At 33.0% G+C, this 18,772-nt stretch overlaps 3 protein-coding genes across 3 annotated transcripts, besides 2 other annotated features; all 3 read right to left on the reverse strand.

Moving 5' to 3' along the window:
• Positions 1-1,701: 1,701 nt before the first annotated feature.
• On the reverse strand, positions 1,702-8,759 carry Bma-rgl-1 (Uncharacterized protein; the record flags this gene model as incomplete). The annotated part of the gene is made up of 17 exons (XM_001898163.1): positions 1,702-1,901; positions 2,238-2,346; positions 2,528-2,662; positions 3,042-3,163; positions 3,349-3,575; positions 4,555-4,638; positions 5,278-5,431; positions 5,519-5,687; positions 5,821-5,911; positions 5,993-6,096; positions 6,222-6,323; positions 6,665-6,772; positions 6,938-7,083; positions 7,392-7,582; positions 7,872-8,047; positions 8,383-8,502; positions 8,655-8,759. The coding sequence occupies 17 exons, from the start codon at positions 8,757-8,759 to the stop codon at positions 1,702-1,704; spliced, it is 2,343 nt and encodes a 780-aa protein (XP_001898198.1).
• A 3,355-nt stretch (positions 8,760-12,114) lies between these two features.
• Positions 12,115-13,192, reverse strand: Bma-rps-11 (Uncharacterized protein; the record flags this gene model as incomplete). The annotated part of the gene is made up of 3 exons (XM_001898164.2): positions 12,115-12,238; positions 12,556-12,761; positions 13,046-13,192. 3 exons carry the CDS (start codon positions 13,190-13,192, stop codon positions 12,115-12,117), a joined length of 477 nt encoding a protein of 158 aa, XP_001898199.1.
• Positions 13,193-14,099: 907 nt separating this feature from the next.
• Positions 14,100-14,182: a sequence feature (Short protein (BM_BM14823, VIO89063.1) was converted to a misc_feature.).
• A 113-nt stretch (positions 14,183-14,295) lies between these two features.
• Positions 14,296-14,299: a sequence feature (Short protein (BM_BM14823, VIO89063.1) was converted to a misc_feature.).
• Positions 14,300-15,400: 1,101 nt separating this feature from the next.
• Bma-rpap-2 (Uncharacterized protein) lies at positions 15,401-18,720 on the reverse strand (the record flags this gene model as incomplete). The annotated part of the gene is made up of 9 exons (XM_001898165.2): positions 15,401-15,548; positions 15,804-15,947; positions 16,246-16,476; positions 16,605-16,777; positions 16,897-17,109; positions 17,499-17,617; positions 17,918-18,035; positions 18,369-18,509; positions 18,607-18,720. 9 exons carry the CDS (start codon positions 18,718-18,720, stop codon positions 15,401-15,403), a joined length of 1,401 nt encoding a protein of 466 aa, XP_001898200.2.
• Positions 18,721-18,772: the final 52 nt, after the last annotated feature.

Raw genomic sequence — 18,772 nt, forward strand, 5'->3', positions numbered from 1 at the left:
AAAATACCTACAAATTAATAAATTTGAACAGTTATTTTGTACACAATTTGAAATAAAGTAAAATAACACAAAGAAATACCTCAAAGCACAGTTGTCGTCATCATGTGCAATGTTTTGGAGAAGACATTTCCCGCATAATAATATTTATGAAAATCGAAATCTCTTGAGATTAAGAAATTTATTTCATTACGGCCCAAAGAGGTTACATACAGAAAAATGAAGTAAGGTCGCAACTTAACATGAACAAAGTTAAAGGAGGGAAATTTCTTCAGGAAAGCTTATGACAGGGAATTATTTTAAAGAATTCAGGACTTTATCCTAAATAAAATCTCCATATGGTCACTAATTTGATTTAAAATGATAATTTAGCATTTTATTAACAATATTTAAGTAGTAAATATAGCATCAGTTGAAATCTTCGCATCCAATATGTTTCGATGTTTTATAATTTCTGTAAAATATATGAAAATTAAGCATGAGCGAACCTATCGGTTACTAACAAGTATGTATATTAGATGACTATATCATAGTCCATTGTGAAAAGAAGCTTAAAATAATAATAACGAAACTCACGCTGCTGTTCACTGTTTTTCAACAATAGGGTTTTCATATCTTAAACATATTCGCCTTAAAAGAACAATAAACTCTTCTGTCAAATGTACCTGAATGTGAAAAGAAATTCAATGTTTGAAAAATACATTACAATGTAACGGAATATAAATTTAAATTAATTAGCACCTGAAATTAGATCGTTTTTCAGCAGACATCGTTGATGCGCTGATGTGCAACAAATCACTACACAGGACACAAAAATAACATAAAAACAATGCTATAAGTTTGCTATCAATATAGATAAATGCATTTCAGCTGTTTATCGTGAAATTTCATTATAAATTTTTAATAATATTTTCACACACAGTAACACAGTTGATAACATGTATTTGACTCAAAGATCAGTAGTCTCAATTTCTCAAAATCTGAGGTTGGGAATGGGAAAAGAATGATAAAGCTGACGCATATTAACATGAGGGATAAGTTATTAGTTATTTTACAAAAAGGGTTAAGTCTAAAATCTAAAAAAAGCATCTAAAAAATTTAGAAAAAATCTAAATTTTTTTAGATGCTTCTTACATCTGTATAAAAATGCTTCATACACGAGCAATAACTTTTACGTGAAAAAGCACCAAAACCTTTTTGCGAGTTATTATTTAGCTCCCTAATTCTAATATTCCTCTTAATTCATGATCTATAGCAATTTAAATCAGCTGCAGTGAAATTTGTTTGATTGAAAGATCATAATGAAAAAACCAGTAATGATAACCAAAGGTATGCTGTAGAAAATAATATGCTAAACCAGTTGAAATCACCTAATTATCAAAAATTTCAATATAAATCCAGAACTGAAACGTCACATCTTCAGATTCCATAAATATTAAGAAAATATACCGTAGCTTTGATTCTCGTAATCCGATCGATATATTAAAAAACGTTACTAGCAAGAAAAATAAGATGACAGTAGGATGCGCCTTCTTAATAATCTAATATTCTTAAGTAATTGAACAATAGTTCCCTTTAAGAAATTTACAAGTTCATAAATAATTGCTACCGCTTGTTAGTAACGCAAAAAAAAGCAAGATGATAGTAGGTTGTACCTTCCTAATAATCTAATATTATTAAGTAACTGAACAATAAGCTACAAGTTTATAAATAACCACTACTCCATCGCAGTAAATTACACCGTTTCATCTTATTTAATTTTTTAGTCGATGATGCAATACCGCCTGACACTGCCACTCGTTCCGTATCACTTTTTCGTCGCAGCACAAAGTTCAACATAGTTGAAGTGGGATCTGGTGCTACAGCGTAATATGGATTGCATTTCTCCGGTAAACAAAATTCACCTAAATAAGAAAAAACATTCCGCTCTCATTTCAAATCAAAAATCTGTAACCACATAGTTAGAAGAAATTTAAAGTTTAAAATAAAGAAATAAGCTATATATACTAAGTCTAGCCCACGTATACTATCAGTTCTTAGAAAAAGAAATGTCAGAACTTTTCTGTAATTGAAGCACAAATTGTTCATTTCTAAAGAAACATTAATATATGCTACAAAACTTACGACTCCAATAAGTCTCTGGATTAGCTAAACAGAAGCATAAAAGACGCCAGGTGTTCAAAAATATCTCCAATTATAAAATTTATATCAACAAAATTTATATGTCACTCAAGACCTACATCCATCAGGCAGAAGCTGCACAAGACAGTATTCTGAATGATCACCGCAAATAAGATGTTTTTCTAAAGTTCTTTCAATTAATTCTGCCATTCTATCACCATTTTCGATCTGAAAGAATGGTTTTACAGTTTGATTCCAAAGCAATGGGAAATAAATAATCTCTCAAATACTTTGCTTATCAGTTCATTAATTCAGATGGATTTATAATGATTCTATAAAACTTATTTGGCATATATAACTGATTCATTATTCACCTGCTTACAAAATAGTTAACTTTCTTAAATCAAACCTTAACACATTTATAATTAGCGGTGCCTGTATCATTCTTCATTGAATCATCTAAAGCGACTCGAGCAAGATGGAACGGTGTTGCCTGTTGCAGTGAACTGCCCGAAATGCATGAACCTGATGACGTTTCCGGCGTCTATAAATTACGAAACTTGTAAAATGTGACTAAATTTTGCAGTACCCTATATGCCAACATGATAAAAAAAAGATGTATTTTATGATACCACTGCACTTTTAGCCTGCGCGCTCTGAATAAGTGCATTATTAATACACATCAGTGTTTTGCTTGATGTAGTATAATGAAACGAGCCAAAAACGTAGGAATTGTGATAATGACGATGTAGAATAGCTTAGAATATCTTACATCTATTTCATATTGAACATGTTTGGCTTACAAATTCTACAGTCATTAAGGATTGAATATCAGTACAACAATTTGGTGATAATCAGATACATCGCTTGTGAAATTGATAAAAATGCACTATCTTCCCACAAGAATTCAATGAAGTACCAACATTCATCACTACATCATTTTTTGCATTCACATCCTTGACATCATTTGATTGATGCTTCTTGTCCCAACAACCACTTGTTGATCGTCGTTGTGAAAAAGCAGTACTGGGACTAAATTCGCTACCTAAAAATTATGAAGTTTGGTAAAATTCTTCCTACGTAAACATGACTTTTTTTAATACAGTTAGAAAATGTAATCTCTGTCTCACTAGTAATTTAATTAAAACTAGACAAATAACAAGAATATGATTCAAAAAAAAAAGAAAAAAAAAAAAGATTATTGGCATAACAAAACACAAAACTGATTACCTTTCCAGAAAACTGTGCTAGCTGGCGTTGGAGGAGCAGTAAACGATCGAGAAGAAACGATACCAAACAGATTACACGCAGCTCCTAATGTCTTCTCCGCAAAAGGTCTGGTTACACCATCGTACCATAAATCTTCAGTTACGATACCCGAATCATTAGATATTAGTCCGCTGTCGTTTGGATTCTCATCTGTACTCATACCAGATATTAACCGCGATAATGTATTCCTGTAACATGATTTGTGTAACTTTTTGTCTCATTATCAATGAAGCAATTTAAAGCGAAGAAGACAGCTGAGAAGAAAACAGATGAAATATTTCAGAAGTTGTAAAAGCCCTACAAATTGAGTAAGCAATCGAAAACAAGAAACTACAGAACTGCATTAATTGCAAAATCAGCTACCAAATCACAATTAGGGATTACTAGACTAAAAAAAAAGAAAAAAAATCAAGATCTAGGACCATGTTTTCTGTTCCAAAAAAGTAGTTAAGAAAGACTGTGAAATAGTTTCAGATTAAGGAATACGGTAAAGATCAATCAAAACTAATTTAAAGTAAAAAAAAGAACGCATTTGAACCACAAACATAAAGAAGAAATTGTCATGTGTTATGCATCATACAGAAGTATCATCTGGCTACTATTAGATGAATGGAGACGAACTACTGGAAGTTAAATATTAATGACAGTAAATGAATCCTAATAAATAACCGAAACTATTCTGTAACAAGAAATTAATGTTATCATGAATGCTTTCTTTGTTGTTCCTTCTTAAGAATTTCTTATCGTGTTTTTTATAAGTTATGACATTATTATAGTGAAAAAACTTATTTAATAACACAAAAAAATTTAGATAAAATGGATGAAGAATTGAGAGTAGAAGGAGAAGTGAGTGAGAATAAAAAGTAAAAGAATTGATTTTCATGCAAAAAATGTCAACGTTATTGACGATCTGTTGGAGTTCGAAATTAAAATTTATTGTATATTTCATGCAAAATTTTTTGCTGTTCACTTCGACAGTTGGTAAATCTTAAGTATTCAAAATCATTACTGCCACCATAACAGACCTTATTTCATAATTGTGAGTTCCCAGGACCACGATCATAATGTTTTTTCAATTACTACGTCTCTTGATGATGTTTCGCGATGACGGGCTTTCTTAAAGTTTACAGTGATCCAATTCCCTCCAGCGCTATTTAAAGAACTCACATTTTCGACATCTGTGACGGCCGAAGTGGTTTCGATGAATCCGTTTGATTAACTGGCAATTCCACTTCTAACGACCTTACGAAACTAGAAAAGATTTATTTTCAAATGACTAAGAGTTAATACAATCATAAACAAAACAACTTAACTAAAGAAATTTGTCAATTGAAAATAAGCAAAACTCAATGGTTTCTTTTTTTTAAAGATAAAATTGCTCAAAAGAACATTTCGACACAGAATACAGCAAATGGGTTTCGAAAGAAATATGTTGAAAACAATGGGAAATGCAGTAAATTCATAAAAGAGATGTTGAATGGAATTTTGATCATAAAAACCAAAGTCTTTGTGATATAGTATACAGTACACCTAAATTAGAAGTAACTAAAATTGAGGAAATACAAAAAACATCCAAAAAAAAGGAATACTGCTGCTGAATATTGACTCTTGAATATTTTTGACAATTATTTTATAATTACTAAAATCGTCTAACTAATTGCAATCAAGATGAGAAGAGAGATTTTTTACTGATTAAAAGTACATTGTTACAATAATTAATTACAAGCAGTCGTCTTCCTAATGAAATTCATGGTAAGGAAAACAGAAACTGATTTTTAAACATGAAAAACGTGCGAGAGACGACATACCAATCAAGGGAAATAAAACGTAGGATCTCAAGAATATTTTGCAGTCCAGAACTTGAAATGATATAACTGAAACAAAAATAACCATTGATTTTCATCCAGTGCCGGAAGAAAGCAGAACCATGAGCAAAATGCCATATCCATTGGGATCTTGTAGGCACGACACGCAGATTGAAAAAGACGAATTTTGGCAATTACTTCGAATTCTTTTCGTCGCTTTTCAAAATTTATCAGGCCTTCTAAGTAAAAAATAAGATTCCAAAAATATTACTCCATAAGGATCGATTCTTTAATCAAATCTTTATGGGTCTCAAAAATGAACTTACCCTCTGTGAAATCAGGATTAGCTTGGTCAATCATGGAGAGATCGGTGAGGAACGTACCCAGATAGGGTACTGTTCCTTGAGATTCAGCTAAATTAACATCGCTTTTTGTTCTACGACAATTCTGAATAAGTTGTGGTCGTCTTAACGGTGACTTCTTTGCCGTACCTTCCTAAAAATGGATTTAACTAAAACGTGCAAAAAAAAAAAAAAAAATTCCCATATTTTGGAAATTTAAGGTACATTCATATATTAATTTAAAGCTCAAACACTGAGCAGAAAACAAGCGAACACATGAATCACACTTCTTCAAGAATTTGTCTAGCTCGGCGTTCTTCACCATCATCATCTGCATCAAATATTGATGCTAATTCACGGAACTGAGCTATTGATACACTGAAAAACAGTGGCTTAATCCACTTCTTTTTAATGCAGAACAAATGCAAATTTTTGAATTAAGTATGAAAAGTTTAGTACTTCGGAACTTGTGTCCATGTAGATTTCAACCTGTGAACCGGTTCCGACTGAAGCGTTGATATGATTGCTTTTAATGATGAAAAATTCTTCAAAGCTCTCAGCTCCTGAAAAAAAATTTTGTTGTAAAACAAAACATGTGAAATACAGATCAGGACATTTGTTTTCTAGATTAAGCGATTTTATATTCAGTAAATTGAAGAATCAAACCAATATTAATTTGCAAATAAACCCTTGCAACGTCGATCCATTTCGCGATTATTTTTGCTCGAAAATCAGGTCGACAATCCGGAAGAACTATACTTGTCATCACTTTTTGAACGACTGCATTGAACTGAAAACAACTACTTGTTTTTGGCTTATAATATACTACATAAAAAAGTTGAATTATTAAGAATGGAATGGAGATGAAGTTTATGTGATAGTACGTGATACTTATGTGATGTTACCTCTGAATCAGTGAGAATATTCTGCGATAATCTAACATATGATTAAGTATAGTAAAGAAATAGTAACATTCAGAATTTTAAAAATCTTAGTGCTTCAAAAATATAAATAATCATGATTAACACGACTTATAGAAAATTTTGAATCACAAAAATGTTTACCAACTTCTCTAACAGTTAAACTTATTTAAAATCAAGAGTGGTACTTTTTTGCACGAACTAATGAAACCTGATCAATTGTTGCTTTCACAGTGTACACTGTTTCTGGCCCTTGCTTATTCCTTTTGTTCCATACGCAACCTTGGCACTGCTGTGGTAACAGTTCTTTGAACAATTCCTATAAAAAAAAAAAAAAAAAAGAAACGATTGAGTAAAGAAACCATTATTTAGATTTATGTAGTACAGAAATAGATAACCTTTTCCATGATCATTAAATAAGAGTAAAGAATATGACATAAAATCATATGTTATTTTGGATAAAGCGACAGCACAAAATCCTTACAGCATCCCAAAAAGTAAGTTGCTCTGCAATCTGCACGCAATTCTCTCTTCCAATGTCGAACATATTAGCCCTTTGCACACATGCATCGAAATCTGGCGCATCATAACCTGTGCTGAAGACATACTGTTCCATTGAAGGTATTTGAGCTATAAAGTGTTAATATCAAAAACTTATTGATACAAGGTTAAAAACTTCGGAAAAAAAAGTTGAGACATAAAGTTCGTCCCAAAATCGCAGTATGATTCTTTAGTACAGAAAAAAAAAAAATTCTAAATGAAAAGTAACTACAACCCAGACAGGCCCAGCATAAAAATGCACTTAGAAAATTACGACTTTATTTAATCAGCTTTGCTACATGACGGAGAAGTTAAACGAAATGCAAGAATTTTCTATTATTGCAAATGCAAAAGATAAACTTGATATTTGTGGTTCTAACCACCATGAGCATACATACCTAAACAACGTCCATCCATAACACGACGTTTATAGGTTTCTCGCAACTGCCGAGCTTTTGTCCTTACATCTGTGATTTTATGAATTCTACCAAACTCGATCAATCGCATCAAAGTAGCAAAGTCGGCATTTGGCTCATTGAAATCTTCAGGATACATTTCCAACCAGCACATTATTATTGAACGTAGAGAGCTAAAATTCTCTTTTCTCACTAAATATGTTTTAAGAATTAAAGCAGTCCTTGAATCCCAGATTTTGAAGCCTGACAAGCAATTATTGCATAACAAAATTATGGATGAAAGGCTATCATTAACTTGTAAGCTACAATGTTATCGATTTCTAGCTGCCAGAATAAAATAATAATAATGGATATGCTACTCTTAATTATTTAGAAATAGAAAAATATGCTTAACAAAGTGCTTATGACGCGTGTGAATAAGTTTAACCGATAACATCCGTTTCACAATCAAAAAAAAAAGACCATTGCAAAGTAACAGTTTTCGTTTTGCCAACTACGAGTGAATTCATCTCAAGCGACACATAACGTTGAAGTAAAAGTTCGAGTACATTTGAGCATGTTGAGAAAGAACGATAAGTAGCGAAGAAAACATTAAAATGTCTCGAGTCCATCAACATATCATCGCTTATAAGACACTCCTAAAATGACAAGCATTAAATGAATCAAAAAGGCATAAAAATGACTGATTCTGATTTACTGCTGTTAAAGCTAAAGAGATCTAATAAACTGTAAAACCTCTAAAATATCATCCATGAGATTTTTTCAACTCCATTTGTACAAATTAGGAGAAAGTAGACCTAAGATAGCTTTTCACTATATGAACGTATTAAGTGGAAGTGATCTTACAAGCTGATGATCTGAGACACAATAATTCAAATATGAATCAAACACAATGCTGTTTCTACCAATAAGACAGTTAATTTCAAAAATTGTCCCCTTCTCTACTACACGTAATAACAGCGTCAAAATTTACAACTAGTTTCTGTAATGTTCCAGCACGAATAATTCGTTCTCGAATGGTTTCCCAATGCAAGTGATCGGGTATGTTGCCCATAGAACATTCACATCTCTTTGCATCTGACGTGTGATCATCCTGTAAATAAATACCTACTACAACAGTGAAAAACATCCCTTGGGTGGCAATATTTTATTAAAGTTAATCTGAATTATTTCTATATTCATCATTCAGATTAGCTTTTATTGCTTGCGGTCTTAAATGGACCACTTAAAAAAGAAGACAAATACCGAAGATTCGATGTTCAGTGGTGATACATAGCGTACTTTACGTAGATATATCGCATAAGTCGCGTCCTCCAATTTCTCCTCTCCAAAATATTTCGCAGCTGCCATTTCATTCGTTCAGGTACCAATTACAGTGGTAATCGATAGCAGAACTTAAAGTAACTGTTATAAACCAATAATAAACAACACATGTTTGGAAGGCATTTAATAGAAACAAAGATATTTCGGAGTATGTTCTATACCTTGGCCAATGTCCCTCCGTATAATCAACCGATGCAGTGATTAGCCATCTGAAACTAAAACAATAAATGATAGAATTTGATCAGAAAAAAACCCTTGTAGGTGCTTATCCAAATATGCACGTTATTGATCTTTCTAATTTACCTATGTTCGAAGGAAGTTATATTTCCGTGATATCTTATAACTCAAAACTTGAAATTAATCAGGAAGAATCGTACTTACTTGTGATAAGCACTCTCCAATGCTGCTCAATTTAACTACCATTTTAACCAAATCAGAGTACAGATCTCTATAGATTCCCTTAGTCCCTCGCTTCATTTACTGCAACCTCTTTCCCCTCCTATTTCTCAACAATATTTCGGCTCTCCATACCATCACAATACTTGACTATTCTCTCGCGATCTCCCCATGTTTCAATGATACATTATTTCTTCTGTCTCTGTCACCTCTCCCATTACAACGCTACTTTTTGTTTGTCACATCTAATTGTCCGTCCTTATTCAAACTGGAATGGCTTCTAGGATAGGTGTAGTACCTCGCCTCCTCCTCTTATCAAGGTTCAGGAATCCAAGGGATTGGTGGGGCATCTCTAGCACCAATTTCTTTTAGTTAGTCTGAATCTACCTCTGCAGAGATTTAATGATTATCATAGTACTTACTGAGCCACTGGGTCGTTGTGACAAACAGACCTCGACTCGACAGTGTGAATACCGAAAGGTCAGTCCACTTTTCAGATCACGTCCTTTGTTAAGAGGTATTCTTCATATAACAATTTAACTAGACTAGATCAAGTTTCAGTCTTCAGAAAATAACCTGCAATGTCAACATTTTAATCCTCCTTAATCCATTTTGTGGTCAGACTCTGAGAGAAACTAAGCGAGTAACCTGACGGAAACATTTGCAAGTACCTATGTGTCAAAGCACATCAAAGATTAAATTTTAGTAACTGGAAGTGCTAAATAAGAAGATGCTTCACAACTAATGATAATAATGATGATGGTTATAATGAAGGTTTACTTTGTTCTACGAACAAAATTTAGAGAAGAAATCGAACTGACAGTGTGACAGTCGGTGTTACTTCTGATAATTTTATTCCCGCAAATGCATGGCATCTCACATCCACACATTAATAAAAGTTAAATTAAATTTTTGACACATGGCAGTATTTTCTGAACCATAATGGATCTCAAGATATGAGGTGTCGAAATATCTACAAATTCAACGGACTAAATGAAATTTCAGTTAATTCAAATATGAGTTGTGACCAAATTTAAAAAATGAAAAAGTAGAAATGTAGAACTTCAAATTTAATGAGCTAATGTGAATGAAATTTCTTGCCGTTTGCTCAATTAAACAGTACATATACTTATCATAGAAGAACGCAGGAAACCAAACACTCGAACTCAGCATGATTTCTGGTTAAAAAATCAAAAATTGTATATAAGACCTTTAGCTGAATTTGTGCGGCCATATGTTAAATCTAATCTGACGGTCTCTGATTTTAACTCATATTTCATTTTTCATCAATTTCAAAGACCATGTTTCCATATTTTAGAACTTTATATTTAGCTTTTTTCTTGAACGGAAAGAATTAAAAAACGAGTTTCAAAAGATCTTAATTTTCATAAATAAATAAACAAAAACAGAAAATAAAAGATTGATAAACTGAAAGTACCGACGTTAGCACTTCAAGCCTATCATTACATGATTTGTAGAATGTCACGGAAGTTAACAGCAGTAATTGCTTTCTAATCTAATCTCCTCTAGTTGTAATAGCATTGCCTATTTAATGGTACCTGAAATTAATATTACCACGAAGATACTGAAAATACATTGTGCTACCATACCAATGCTCAACGTTCTTCACAATTTGACGCGGACAAAGTACTATGTACATTTCTAGGTAACATCTGGTACAGAAAAAGTGTGTCCTTCCACAAACTTACAATCACTGGTAATTTGTTGTTCCCTCCTCCGATGACTATCAGCAGTGGCACCATTAATTTCAAAAATTTGAACCAAAGTATCAATTAAAAAAGCTTTGATTTTCCCCACATCATCCGAAAAGGAAGCAGCAGGAACTTAGCTCCTGAGTCAACTAAATGACCTAACGACTGGTATGGCAAGAATGCATGTGGTTTAAGAGTCACAAGTCATCCTGTTGGTAGAACTGTATTGACTCGCATCCCTGTCAGGAATCAGAAAGGTAAGCTGCACTGACTAACGCAAATAAATAAAACTCTAGACGGCCTCAATAACGTACTCTTCGGCGGAATTCATCGAATTAATCGTGGATCTTTTACCTCACCATATTGCAAAAGATAATTTCAACAGAAATTTGTGTGGTAAAACGATATAAAAATGCGATGAATATATGGATATTGAGAAATCACTACTTGAATCTCAGAGCTATTACGGACCATTGGTTTAAGATATGCTAAGTGCAATTACACTTCAGAAATAAAATCTCACAAAAATCTGTTCTTCGCCAATGACTTCCCATTCGCGGACACTTCCCCGACATACATATGAAACTGAGATACTGACAAATGACGCAACAACAGCAGCAATAGGGATAGTACAGTCCAAACATATATATAGTTCACGTGGTAATCTGAACCAGCTATAAACAAAACTACTCTAATGGTTTTGTTTGCTAATCTGATCCACACTTGTTACGTGGTAACTTCAGTAAGGGCAAGTCCAACATTAAGATATGGTATTGTTTTAAAATTTTTGGAAACCTTATCAAAGAAATGCATAGGAATTGACTCCGAATACTTCCCAAAATTTCCTTAGGAAGTGGATAAGAAGATGTAACTTAAAATCTCGCTCAAATTAATAAAACCGTTCTTTTTTTTAAAAAAAAAAGGCCTCAAAATTACTGAACAAATTTAGTTCTCGTAATATTGCGAAAAAAGACACGAGAAATGAAGTAAACAGCTCTATCCAAAGAACACTGCCAACTCAATTTTTATAAAACAGTATAGCTTCATTTTCATGAACAGTATAGCTTCACTTCCTAAAAGCATGACAAGTACCATTTTCGTATTTTCAATTTTAAACGCCCTGTTTCGTATTTAATATAATCTTCCATAGTTTTCCGAGAAGATGAATCTGTTCACTATTAAGTTCTGACCCACTTACTTACGTAGAACTCTAAAGCAACAATAACAATTTACTTTTTCTAAGTCAAATAACAATAAAAAATGAAAAATTTTTATCAGAACTTGTCGAAAGATTTCTTAGCTCCTGATGCTTTTAACACTTTCAACACATTGTACCGTACAGTCTTCGACAATGGACGACACTCACCAACCGTTACTATATCTCCCACTGCTATATCCCTGAAAAAACTGCTCATCACTATCACATTCCTTAAAGGATGATGTGCAAGTTTAGACGACGGACTTTAAGAAACACATTTCAGGCAGAAAAAGGACCCAAAAAGTCTTAAATGATATTGAAAAGATAATATTTACAGCACAGAATGAACAATCTGCTAACTGGACCGAAATAAACAAAGCTAACTGAATGGATAATGAACTTACTTATTTTGCAGCGAATTAATCAGAGAAAAGGGAAAAAATAAACTAAGCAAATGGATGCCTTATTGGTTTGACAAAATTTGTAAATGAAAAAAAAAAAATTATAATTCGTTAACCTGAAGGCCGGAGAACAATGAACAGACATATTACGATGACGTTTTTCATATCGACGATACTTTTTGATAAAATGCAAATAATCTCGTCGAATTACTATTGTCCGTTGCATTTTCATTTTTACAACAACACCAGTCAATATACGCCCACGAATCGAAACATTTCCAGTGAACGGACATTTTTTGTCAATATATGTCCCGGTTATAGCCTGTAATTGAAACCAAACTCAAAGAAATATTTCGAGACATATTAGTGAACAGTGCCGACCTTACCTACTATTCAAAGCCTCCAGCAAAATAAATACTGCTTCCAATCAAAATTTTCTTGAAGAGTTTCTTGATGCAATAAACTTTCATGAACTCTAGTCACAATTTTTCGATATGGAAGGTGCCCCTTCACGCTAATTGATATAAATAGCCACGCGTTTACGATCCAAAGTACCAATAAGTTAGAAGAGAGATAAACCAAATATATATCAGAAGCGAAACGTACCTCACGCGGTGTTTTGAACCCCAGTCCAACATTTCGAACATAACGTACATCTTTCTTCGCTTTCTTACCGATTCCCAAAGTTCGCAGTTTATTGTTCAAAAATACAGTGGGCTGTTTTTGAAAAGCTCTTTCTGTTTGTTCCGCCATCTTTTATGCAGTCTTCCAATTTATCCACAGAATCCAGGAACCCTGAAAATATCCCCACTATAATGGGAATCCTGCAGTTGAGGCTGCAGAAGAAAAAGTTCAGATACATCTGAACGGATATAATAGTATTATAGCGCGCTTTATAATAAATGTCTATATCTAAACGCAGAATATCAGAAAGATGAGTTGAAGGAATGTTGGCATTACTTAACCATAAAATAATGCTGAATGCTACCTATAAAGAAACATTCAAGGAGTTCTCGATGACGCATGCGGAATTTTATCAAATATGCATTTAAGATATTTTATCCTGAATTAAGTGAGATATTATAAACTAAAGACCATGCAATCTTCCCCATAAAATATCATCACTGCCTACTGTAAAATATTTTTCGAACATTAAGTTAAACTACTTGAAAACCTTGAGAAAATACTTGGTATGCGAATTTAAATCAACCACTGCAGGTCTCACATATATCAACTACGTTAAGCGATAAGTGGATTAACCTACAATGTAATCAACCCATAAAAGTCAACCACTCAATCGACCGACCGGTCGTACAACTTATTCAACAACCATACATTCTTCATGCCCCACAATCCCACCTTCAGAAAGAGCCATCTTCCTCCGAACAACCACCTCCACCTCCCCACCAGTACATAACCGTTTTGAACTATGAGAACCTAAAACGATACAACGGCCTTAACGATACCCGCGCGGCTCCGTTAAATCTCACATCCTCGCAATACAGTCTCCCGATCCGGTGGGACAAGGCCACAACTTTATGTAATAACTTCTGGTGTCTTGAACATTGAGTTGGACACATAGAACTGAGTAGCTATTTTGAAGTTTTTTAATTACATTAAAAGGAAACAAAAAAAGTCATAATGCATATGCATATGTATATCACCGTAAGAAAATTTGCCCTTCATTTGCCTTGAAAGACTGTTCTCGAATTTGACCCACAAATAGCACCAGAGACGAAATACCTGAAATGAACTTTAAGAAAACGAAATAGATTACGAAAATGTTCCTTAAAACTTTAAAACACAGTGGAGTAGACTGGTTGAGCAGAAAAAAGAGGAGCAGAGGATTAACTAACCCATACAACAAAGCAGTGAAATAAAGCAAGCGAGCGGAAAAAGAACAGCCAAAAACTGCGATGGAAATGCCACTCTGATAACGAAATCTTGGGGTATCAAAGGCTAAAAATGCGAATTGATGAACTCCAACACCACTTCTCCATAATATATAGATGATATCAATACGAAAAACTTCTGTCATACTCAACGCAAAACAAATTATTTAGAACAAATCCAGCTCTCCAGTGAAAGAATGATATCCATACCAAGCACAAATTAAAGGACCTCTTGGCTTAGTGAATAATTTAACCAATCACCTAGAAACACACGAGCAAATCACACTAACTACTGTCGCAGGTGAGCCTCATATTTGATATTATCATATGTTATTAACTTACCATAACGTAAATCCAAACAAGAAGATATGGAAAAATCACAGCGGAAAGCACTAACAAAAAATATCCTGCACAAAGGTCTGCAGAAACCATGGAGATCTAGTCATAAGGAGTGTTGGAAGTAATCTTGATCTTAATTAGAAACAGTTAACTACCGCTCCTGCAAAAGACGAAGTCTTCAGCCCACCTGAGCTGAGGCAAACACCGCGAATTATTTAGAAGCTAATTCGATTGCTTTTCCGAAACTTTTTGACAATCATAAGTTGGCAGCTTCTTCAAAGACAAACAACCATTTTTTTTTTTTTCATCTTTTTTATTCCATTTAAGAAATAAAAATGGAAAAGAAAGAAATGGAACTGCCAATCATAATGTGTGGTCGATGGATTAAAGCTAATTTTATTGAGATCACTTCGAGTAGCAGAAAGATGTTGCTTTTGTCTGGGAAATCAACAAAAAAGATTATTATTATACTGATTTTTATAGTAATCCAAAACTGTAATTAGCATTAATCACAAAATCTTTGCTTGGAAAATTGTTTAATTTGTTTGCAGCACTTTAAAATTAAATTTAAAGATGCTGAATGGTCATCTCTTATGTTTTCTTGTTGCTTCTACTATTTCGCTCTTTTTTGTATAATACAATCGTAGTCTGAGAGAATAGAATGGACCACAATATTTCAAAACTGCATATGACATGGTATAAGTATACTTATTATACATGAAGAATACACTCACTCCAATTTATTCATGACAGTAGAAAGGATTTCAAAATAGCACTTCACATCACAACCTGTTTGTTCAAAGTACTGCATAATTTTAGACGACACAGCGCTGCCAGATGGGTAGAAATCCATTAGAGATCTGTCATAGTAAGCAAGCCTAAATTTGCTTTTGCTTATTTGATTCGTTTGCAGTACTTCAAAAATTAAATTTATTTCCAAAAATGCCGGAATTGTTATGTTCTTACATTTTATTCTTGCTTTTGATTCACTCTTCTCTCACTTACAGTCAAAAAAGGAAAAATTCATAGAAATCACCCACAAAATCTTCAAAAACAGCGTTAGAGCCATTCTAATGAAATCGAAAAAGTTACTCATCTTAAAATCTATATCGTTTAAAAAGCACAGAACTTACAAACGGAAAATTACGGCAACAGCAAGGTCGCATGTCTTCCTTTCAAGAATAACATTTGCTGCTGACAAATGAAATGTGGAAACAATTTCTAGGGCTTGTTGTCCATATCCATTTATATTTAACTTTTCTTCCAAAAGTCGCCAGCTATGAATGAAATATGAAAGGTATAGCAAAACTAATAAGATTACACATGTCTTTCGCATCACCCATCTTCGATTTTTAGAGTAAATACTTCCTAATATTCAAACATATGACTATATATGTATATGTTAGCTTCTTTGAAATGATTCCTTTCATCGTTTCATCTGCCATAAAATATATGGTAGTATTCCCTGGGATTTTTGTGATTAATACTACCACTTCGCTCCTTTCTGTAGCAATTTGTAAATCAAAATACTTAAAAGTTTAAACAAAGAGAAAGGTGAGGTAGGTATGAGCTTACCTTGGCTTTAGTAAGTCAGCCAATATCCAAATTCGTTGTTTTGTTTGATCAAGATTGTCAATTGAGGGCAGAAACATATCTCTCTCAATCCTTTTATTAATAAAGTTATCACCTGCATACAACTGTGCAGTGATGGATCTTGCTTCTGTAACTACCTCATCTTCACCATCTGATAAATCCATCCTACGGCGATATTGCAAATAAGATATCGTTTCTGGACCACACCATTCTCTTGAAAAATTGAGCAAATGCGATCCAGCTACTTTTATCTCGAAACAGCAAAGCAAGAGAACAAAAAATCCAAATAAAATGAAAATTTGACTTATTTAAACAATAACGTTAGGGAAATAGTAACTTACGACAGCGTTTTCTTAAAACCTTCATAGAAGTTCTCTGGAACTTTATGACTAAGCTGTGAACTAAGCGATTTGGCTTTAATTATTTTTGGAGGTCGCCTGAGTTTATTTGGATGATACTTGTTTCGTATACAAGCCAATTTTTCATTTTGAGAAAGTTGCTTATGTTTCTTGTCCTGAAGTTCAAAGAGATACAATGATGCGCATAGCATGTAAACAATATAAATTAACAGAATTTGATCTTCCTCTCTACCTTTATATTACTATTATTCTAGCTCAAAGAAATTCAACGAACTGTTTCTATTTCCTTTTCCGTAACGGTCCCTTCTACAATTCCTTTAATTGTCGGCACAAATATAGTTTCTTCAGTGTTCGAAACTGCAGGCCTCATTGTAAGATAAGAGCAGCAAAGGTTATAAAACTCCTCATGAGCTTGATCCTTTTTTTCTTCATCCGTGCTGATTTTATCATCATTATCCTCATTATCAGATTCCGCACTGTCTCCAATCTGAACAAAATCAACCAAAGTAAAATCCTGCGACAAAAAGAATTTTAATTGACATATAAAAAAACAACACTTCTGGACTTTTAGCTAGCTGTGATCTTTGTGTTTCCTTCATAACCAGTCATTTTTTTTTTTTTTTTTTCATTTATAGTTGACGAAACCAACAGTAATAATAAAATAATAATGGCAATAAGCCAACTGTCTGTGAAGATTATAAAGTTTGAAGACATTTTCAAATCTATACTATGCATGCATGTAGCAGATGTACACTTCTGCATCTAAATGATGAAAAACATCTAATAAAGGAAGTATGGGAGAGACCAATAGTACTTACGGTTATGTTAATAAAAATTATTTTAAAAAAAAAAAAGAAGATAAGGCCAAACCCTTACTTTTAAATTTTCAAGTAATGTTACCAACTGTTCATCTTCTTTGAATTCAAAAGTGCTCCGTCCACAAGTGTCTTGCTGCTGTTGTCTGATATTTCCAGCATTCAAATCAAATACCTTTACTAACAGAAAAAGAAAAATTCTTATAAGCATAGCGTTATTTACTTAAAGTTATTTCTTTTATTAGCCAATTATATTTCCTACTCAAATCTCAAGTAAATATAACACTTACTGTGATTTATTTTAGATCAATTTAAGCAGATGTTTAAAAAGTGAGGAGTAAGATTTTCAGGATTTACCTGGTCATTCAAAAACAATAACGAAGTACTAATAAAAATAATCCATTCCAATTTAACACAGTTTGTTTTTTTTGTGGGACCAGAAAATAACCAAATAATGTTCAAACATACATATAAAGTTACCTTGTTCACCGCCTCTTATCCATAATGGCTCCGTATCTAACTGTGTCCTCACTGAAGCAGATCGAAAAAAACATTCTTGGCTACAAAATTTATCAATTTCAGCAGATCTCTCGAACACCTATAAGAAAATGTTGATGTTATACTTGAAATTTGAAAAATTTTAATTCTTCCAGTTATATTATAACTGATACATATTTCTCCTCTGCATCATTGTAACTGGCTTTCTTCCAGGTTTTAAAATTATAGACGGATTTTCTATTTACCAAGTCTTTCACCTACAATTACTTTTAATTTAAATGTTAAAATAAGCAATAATTTAAAACAGAATAAAAGGCTTAAAGGCAAATGTGTCGTGATGTAAGAAATTGACATCAAAAACATATGCTTAAAATTTAAACGGCATTTTCAGTAAACAAAGCATTTGTTGCCAGAGACAAAATTCACAACTTACCTTCTTATTTTTCAGGTCTATTCGATACTTCTGCGAATTCTTCACTTCTACGGAATTAGCACAGAGTGGAAAACCACACATCCGACCAAGGTAACGTTCCTCGATCACTTCCATCCAGCTGTTTTGATCCAGACTATTCAACTATAAATTAATGCCTTAACATTGAAACAAAATTTTTATATTTAAACTTTGTATAAAAATATCGAGAAGCAAAACTTAGCAACAAATATATAATTACCATTTTTTGCAATGTTGCTTCAACGACACATTCTGACAAAGTAACAATGGCATTATAAACAGCCTTACGTAAACGTTGCTCCTTGGCCAAACGATCCTCTTCCTCCTTGATCATTTCTCTTTTCACATATTTTTCTTCTAAACTGCAACACGCATTTTCATAATAA

Source organism: Brugia malayi (assembly GCF_000002995.4).
Source record: "Brugia malayi strain FR3 genome assembly, contig: Bm_v4_ChrX_scaffold_001, whole genome shotgun sequence".
Taxonomy (NCBI): Eukaryota; Metazoa; Nematoda; class Chromadorea; order Rhabditida; family Onchocercidae; genus Brugia; species Brugia malayi.